At 38.0% G+C, this 8,348-nt stretch overlaps 1 protein-coding gene across 1 annotated transcript; it reads right to left on the bottom strand.

Moving 5' to 3' along the window:
* Nucleotides 1–863: 863 nt before the first annotated feature.
* On the bottom strand, nucleotides 864–2,267 carry LOC136223517 (stemmadenine O-acetyltransferase-like). Its single transcript, XM_066011556.1, has one exon. It carries the CDS (start codon nucleotides 2,236–2,238, stop codon nucleotides 904–906), a length of 1,335 nt encoding a protein of 444 aa, XP_065867628.1. The 5' UTR covers nucleotides 2,239–2,267; the 3' UTR covers nucleotides 864–903.
* Between the last annotated feature and the right edge of the window lie 6,081 nt (nucleotides 2,268–8,348).

Here is an 8,348-nt window from a genome sequence, read left to right as displayed (position 1 = left end):
TAGTATACCCTTGTGGTGGGACCCCTCCCCGGACCCTCGCTCAGCGGGGATGCGTAGTGCGACCGGGCCGCCCTCATAAATATTTTAATGAGAAAGTTTTTAAATCATTGCAAATATTTTAGTGAGAGGATTTAATTATCATTAATTAACGTTTTTTAATAGAGATAAACTTATTATTGTATGTTTATTAATTTATTTTTTTAATAGAGATAAACTTATTATTACTGCATGTTTATAATGAGGATGCTGCTTTTCCCTCGTTAATACTTTTACTAGAGAATCCTTGTTATGAAGGGTACCATGAGAGTAATTGTTCTTATTAAAAGTGATTTAGTGAAGCTATTTAGGCTTTTAGTGAGCATAGTCCCCCTCGTTAATTGCTCAGCGGGGACGCATAGTGCATCAGGCCGCCATTTTAATGAACTGAGCTCGAAATAAGCTCGTGCTCGTCAATTTTCTAACGAGTGGAGTATGAGCAAGCTATAACTCAGCTCGACCCGATTTTAACCCTAACTTTGGCAGAACGGACGAAAATCTATTAAAAGTTACAAATTTGGTTTAGGACTAAGCTTCAGTGGCCACTATTTTCGTCGTTGGATCTGTACTGATAATGAATCCCCTGCATTTTCTCTAGACTGTAACAACGACTGTTTTCTTACGAAAGTAAATATGAATTCTTCAACTTTCTCCCTAATGAACCAAATTTCTTCTAATTAAAACTCTTGAAACTTGAAATTTCTATATAATTTGCATTATTGATCCTCGAATTGACGACCTATAGATGAAGAATGGAAGAAGGAATGCATAGCCACTAAAGCCCCGGAACATGTTCCAAAAATCGAATTGAAATATGAACGGCTCAATCAACAAAAATCCAAAAAATCATACCACAAATCAATCAAATTAGATTACAATATTTTCAGAGGAATTTGCAAAAGCAAGAAACTCAGGATCATGTTGAAGAACATCCATGGTGGTCTCTTCTAATGTGATCCATGCCTCAAATGCATTGCTTCTTCTTCTTCCCATATCTATAAGAATCACATCATTTGAATTACTACTCATCTCTCCAAATACTCCAACCCAAACAGGCCCTCCCCATCCAAAATCAATCTCACTTGAACCTAAAGAATTCCAACTTGCACAGGTAAACACATGAGGATTATTCTCCCTAGAAGTCTCTACAAGCTCATCTGTGTCTCTTAAAATGGCTGCACACCCTTCATCACCTATCATAGTTTTTACATATTCACTATTGATTTTTCCTACACTTTCCTTTAATAAACTCACCAATTGCTTCATCTCCATCTCCCTCCCGTCAGGGTTATACCTTGCATATGATTGCAAAACGAGGTTTCCCATGGAATATCTCGACATTCGTGGCTTAGTTAGTCTTCGGATGTTCACCGATTGAATCATAACAGACGGCCCAAGAGAAGAACCTGATATTCTATTGCAAGCGTTCATAGTAGATTTCCATATGAAAGCACTTAATGCTTGAACTCGAGTTGGATTCTCTACGAACTCACTTCTTCCTTTTGTCCTCAAGGCAGCTACTGCATTCGCATCGAACATGAATCGCCTTGTCTTGCACCTGCGTTCACCGAACCAAATGCCATCCATCAATGATGTATAGCGGGAAGGCAATGATTTCTGCGGTGGAAACATCGACGAAGCCTCCATTATGTTAGGTTGTATGACGTTTTTATAGGAACCACTCGAATTCGCTGCCCAAGTCTTCATGAAGGCACTGGTTGTTATTCCATCCATGATCTTGTGGGCGAAACACAGGCCGAGAGCAATGCCCCCGCAGTCGAAAACATTCACTTGCACAGCTAGTTGTGGTATTGTTGGATCAAGTTGTCCATAGAAATTTTGGTATGGAAGGAACCGATTCAACATTTCAATTCCAGGATGTCGAAGGAAATCGGACAAATGACCATTGACTCGAGCTTCGAAACAAGGAACACCCGCGTCGAATTTGTCGATAATAAGGTTGTCTTTCACTCTTCCTGATAAAGGGTAGTAGAGATTTAGTGTGTTGGAGAGTGACCATTTTAGTTGAGATGTGATTTGGGTGGTTTTGAGATGAATATTCTTAGTGTTGTAGAAGAAAATGAAAGGAGTATAAGTATTGGGTATAAGCTGGTCTAGAAGGCAAAAATTGAAAGGTTTCAGATGATGAACATGTGAAGAAGATGGTCTTATGATTTCTACTGATAAAACTGAAACTTCCATTTCAATGTTGAATCAGAAACAAATGCTAAAATATTTAGAATAGAGAATTTAGAAATTACATTATTTAATTAAAATTATTTGTAGGAACCATTCATTATTTTTTCTTTTTTTAATAATAATTTATTATTATTATTAACAACTTTATATTGAAAGTGGCCTCAAAATTATTGGATAAAGTCTAAATTTTTCCTTATCATTTTAAAGAAGTGCATGTTTATTCCTAACCAATAAAATTACACAATTTTATTTCTAACTTTATAAAGCTATATTAATTTTATCCCTATCTACTAATTTGATAGGTTTTACACTTATTCGACTGTCAATTTACTTCATTTTACACTTATCCCTATCTACTAATATCAGAACTTTTCTTAATAAGTTTGTCAATTTACTTCATTTTATTGATATTTTGATATGTTGTTTGCATCTATGTTACAAATAAAATAAATATTTTAGATATATTTTATGTTTGAGAGGATGTGACAATTAAATAACCAATTAAATAACAATTTTTATTAAGTAAGGGTAAAATTTATCATGTTTGAATATTAGGAATAAAATTATATTATTTCTTACATTAGGGATAAATATGCATTTCTTTTAAAATGATAGAAGCAAATTTGGATCTTATCTCAATAATTTTTAACAAGGTCATCCGAAGAAATTAGAGAATTCTAAAAAAAAGAAGGAACGTTTGTCTATTGTGAGATATGTAGTGTGATTAAAAATAATTAATATCTAAATAATTGATTATTAATTCATGATAGATAATTAAATATTTTTTTTAAAATTATATGTCGTTCGTTGCATATAACTGTATAAATGTAACCCGTTTGCAATATTGTGTAACTAATAAAGTCATACAAACACGAAATCTGGAAAATTATTTTTGTCGTGAATCGCATGTTCTTCAAAGAAATGGATCAAAGTTGGTTTTTCATCGCCAAAAGATTTAGTTCATGACCTAATCTTTCTTTTTTCTTCTTTGCCTTGACATCTTGGTCGACATCTCGAGGGTCCCACTTCTTGCTCATTTCATCGAGCAATAGATTAAAGTGAGATAAATGGAGAGGAACATGAGGAGATGCCTCATAGCTAAGCATATCATCTAGAATGAAATTGAGGCTATTACGAGCCACATAGAGGCATTTCATACTCAGATGCAAGAGTGCATTTAGGAAGATGGTTTGTTTATAGGTTACAATGAGTGGGCCGTATATGAGCGCCTCAGTGAATCGTTTCATAGTAGGAAGCTTCAGAGAATCCTAGATGCAACGTGGGAGATTCACGAGAACAATTATAGACAGGCTGTGTAGTTATTTATGAATAGACTCAGAAATAGGGGTGGTAGAGTTTCTCATAATAGTTCGAGCGTAACCTTAAGATCGGGAAAGACAATATTTACTCGTGTATACTCTAGCACCTTGACCCGAAACATTGATGAGTTCATTGAACGTGTTATGAGATTTGTTCCAGTTAGAAGAGCGTATTTTGGTTAGGTTAAGGAAGTGTCTAGGGGTTATAGGTTAAGACCTATTTTTGTGTTTTCGGATAAGTTTAATGATATGGTTTTGAGTAGATGGCTTGAACATGTGGTTTTTGGATTTTTATTTTTGTTAGAACTTCCATTTTCGAGAATTTATTGGTTTATCGATTGATTCGAATATGAATCGAGAGATTATTGGTTTATCGATTGATTCGAATATGAATCGAGAGATTATTGGTTTATTGATTGATTTAAATATGAGAATTTGTTTTTCTTATTATGGTTTGATGTATTATGTTACATGTTACATAGCTTTTATAACTGTTTATGATAGAAATGAAAGCACTACATAAACCATTAATCTTTTAATCATTAGCTTAACACACTTAAGTTAATTACAAACCAATAATGAGTGTTCTCTATGCATGTTATCTAGTTAATCAAAGCCGAACATTTGAAATAAAGGGTGATTAGAGCCTACATGTCTCTTTTTCGAATTTAACTCTAGTGTGAAGTTGAGATTAATTAGGTATAAGTTGTATAAAGAACTTAAACATGTATTATAAGAGCTTCTTAGTAAGTCGTGCAACTCTTACTTCATTGTAGATCTGAATCACAATGTCTTTAGCTACCAAATCCATAGTGGCCGAACTAGATAAAAAAATCACAAACTAAATAGAGAGAACTATGATGCTTGGAGCGTCAAAATCGAGTATTATTTGGTTGAGGATAATGATGTCCTCAGTACCTTGATGACAGTTGTGGCCGAACTAAAAAGATAGCAAAAGATCTTTAGGATTATTTGAAGAACAAGTTTGGAGGCACGTCTCTAACTAAGCTCCAGTCTTTTACTATACAGTTTCATACCTATAAGAAGAAAGCTGATCATAACATGAAGAAACATTTAAAATAAATGTCCAACATGATTAGTTCCCTCTATGCATGAGGTCATATGCTGACCGATGAGCAGAAAGTTCAAGCTGTTATTCACTCATTGCCAAATAGTTGGGAGCATATGAAAATGCACCTGACTCATTCCGCATCGCTTAAAACCTTTGAGGATGTAAGTCGCCACCTTGAGCTGGAAGAGAACCAGTTATCTGCTATCATAGTGAGTTTTGAAGTACATTATATCGGTTCTCATTCCAAAGGGAATGTGTTTAGCGCTCCGTAACTGTTTTTATGGCAAGGGTAAAAAGCAAGCCAAAGAACCTAGAGAAAAGGGAAAGAACAAAAAGAACAAGCGCAAAGTTAACATCTTACGAATGAAATGTTACAACTGTCAACAAAGAGGGCATTATGCGTTTGAATGCAAAGTCCGTAAGATACATGTTTCTAAAATACTTACAAGTCAAGTTTATGTATCTTAAAGTGTTCTATTGACTGAATTAGATCCTTTGTGGATAATTGATTCAGATGCCATGGACCACTGACAAACGATTGTGAAGCTTTCATAGTTTAAGGGATTGGTACCTCTAAGTTGGTTCTACGAGGTGGCCAAACTATCTTTCCACATGATGTTCTATATGCCCCAAAAGAACGAATACGTTTATGTATTTTACACATTCATACAATATAGAAAATAAGATAACTTAACTTATTACTGTTATATATATATATATATATAAAGTGTAAACCCTAATACAATATGTCCATATAGTTAATTATAATATTAATTTCTATTAACTTTTACGTATGATATGAATAGGTGGCGTGATAGTTATAAAAATAAAATTATATTTTTATTTATTGTCATGTGACAGTTTCAATGCCTCTTTTTTTATCAATCTGTTTCGAGAGAGCTTATTAATTCTGTTTATAAATTTTGTTTGTGAATAGTTCATTAATGATCTTTATAAGCTACGTAATTTTGTAACCTAAAATCTAAAGTTTCACACAAAACTACGCAGTTTTACATTTTCTCCTTTATAGAAATATTATTATTAAAAATCGAATCAAACTTACTCACAAGATCTTTTTGATGAACATTATAATCGAATTTGTTCATGAACCTATAACAGAGCCTGCTTGAGAGCTTTCTAGTTTACGATACGAACCTCAAAATCATGCTTAAACTTATGTAGAACTGTCAAGATTTTATCGAGTCAAATGCTAAACTGTTTATACAAAGTGATGCGGACATCCTAACTGGGCTCAATAATAACACGCGCCTTGGTGGATCTCATCTCGGCGTATCCACAAAGGTTGTATCTAAGAGGGCGGATCCCCTGGACATGCGAGCGGGGCGGATCTAGGCGTACGCCATGAGGCGTACCAACAACTACACTGGACGGATCTCAAGATTACTTCCTGCCGAAGGAATTCACCAACAACCTCTGACGCTCCGTACCTGCACCTCTGTACCTGTTGTCTAGGCGCATTACCTATTTTACCCTTTTATTGTTAACCATATTGTAACCCTAATAGGGATAGCCCCTGTCCTTCTATTTATCTTTTGGAGGTTGTATTTAAACCCTCATTTTGTAAGGATAGGGCAACTTTTTATCAATCAACTATCATTTCTCTTTGAGATTAAGGTTTCTACCTTTGTTATCGGGATTCACTCCTTCTAGTCTAGCTAGAGAAGAAGATCTTTGTTGGTTTACGATTAAAACCTCCATTTATCGCTTTCAATCTGTATCAGTTGGTATCAGAGCCAATCGTTTCCTGACCCGAAACTTCTTTTGGCAATGGTTCAACCCTGACAACCGCTAGATTCCATGGAAACCAGTGACCGGAGATATGAGGAGCTGAGAGAGAACCTCGCGGAACAAATCCAGGCCAGCCTTGAGCGGCAGAAACAAAACGACCAACGATTCCAGGAGCTAACCGCTTCCCTGGAAAACCTCAGATTGGAGATCCGTGCAGTGGTCAGACCAGCCGCCGGGGAGTCCGACCAGAGGAGGGAAGGAGTCCTTGAACCACGACCCCAAAGGCAACCCACACCACCTCGATTGCCATTGACAAATGTCCAACTTCCACAAATGGGTCCTAGGGATCCTGAGGTAAGAAGACCCAACTTTGTCCTTGTGCATAACGCTGATAGCGATAGTGATGATTTTGAGGATCTTGGGAATAATGGTGCCTTTAGAAATATGAGGGATGTTGGTCCGATTGATAACAGGCGTGTGGGTATGGCTAGGGCAGAACCAGACTTAGGAAACTTTGATAGAGATGACGCCTTTAAGCTAAAAATAGATTTACCATCTTTTGGTGGCGAGCTGGATATAGAGGGATACTTAGATTGGTTATCGGAAGTTGAACATTTCTTTGAGTATGCTGGGATTCCTGATGAGAGGAAAGTAAGGCTGGTGGCGTATCGCCTGAAGGGTGGCGCATCAGTTTGGTGGGATCAGATGAGGGAAGAAAGAAGAAGAGGGGGCAGAGATCCGATTAGATCTTGGCTACGGATGAAGGCGATGCTGAGGGAGCGGTTCTTACCGCCGGACTACGAACAGTATATCTACAGCTCATACAGAGGATGCTCTCAAGGGACCCGAAGTTTCCATGAGTATACTTCTGAGTTCTTAAGGCTTTCGGCGAGAGCCAACCTGTCTGAAACTGAAAGCCAAAAGACCTCTAGGTATCTAGAAGGGTTGAGATACAATATCCAGGATCGTATTGGCACACAGATGGTGGTTAGAGTACAAGATGCTAAGAATTTAGCCCTCAAGGCTGAGTCCCAACTGACCGGGAGATCCAGGAGATCCGCCACTACTGAGTATACGCCTAGAGGAAGAGATAACGTGAAGTCTTACGACAAAGGCAAGCAGGTGGCGAGTGCCAGTGGGGCCAAGGTTAACAGTGTGGGAAAGGGATCCGTTGGAGATACTAGACCATACAAAGAAGCACCTATACCACCCAAGAGCAACAATCCGTATGCAAGGCCAGCACCTTTCAAATGTTTTCGGTGCAATGAGCCAGGACATAGATCCAATGAGTGTCCTAGAAGGAAGAGCGCCAACATGGTGGAGAGGTACGAAGATGACTATGACGACGAGGATGAAGTATTTTGTGAACCCTTGGGAGAAGATGATGAGGTGGCGGGTGAAGAGAGGTACGCCATTCATGTGGTACATCGTTTGTTAGTCTCCAGCCGGATAGAGGGCGATCAAAGGCACCGACTATTCAGAACCCGCTGTCTTGTGAAGGGCGGGCGATGTAATGTGATAATAGATAGTGGGAGCCAAGAGAACATTGTGAGTAGCAGCACCGTTCAGAAGTTCGGGTTGTTGGTAGAGGCGCACCCTGATCCCTACAGGGTGGGATGGATCAAGAACGTGGGCGAGTTGAGGGTGACCCAGAGATGCAAGGTACCGATTGAGATTGGTAACTATCATGATGAAGTCTGTTGTGATATGGTCGATATGGACGCATGCCACCTATTGTTGGGCCGACCCTGGCAGTTTGATAACAACGCCACCCACGCTGGAAGAGAGAACACTTACAGATTCGTGAAGAATGGGGTGAAGTTTGTCCTTACACCAATGGTGAGAGAGCCAAAGGCCGACGAGAAGTCTACCTTGGTAGTCTGTCCTACACACAAATCGTTTGTCAGCGAATGTGAAGAGAGCCAAATGGTATACGTGGTAATGGTTAAGGCGAATCACGAATCCGCCCAAAG

This window comes from Euphorbia lathyris, chromosome 3, assembly GCF_963576675.1.
Source record: "Euphorbia lathyris chromosome 3, ddEupLath1.1, whole genome shotgun sequence".
In the NCBI taxonomy this organism is placed as follows: domain Eukaryota; kingdom Viridiplantae; phylum Streptophyta; class Magnoliopsida; order Malpighiales; family Euphorbiaceae; genus Euphorbia; species Euphorbia lathyris.
The sequence above is the reverse complement of the archived record's forward strand: the minus strand, read 5'-3'. Positions and strand labels throughout refer to the sequence as shown.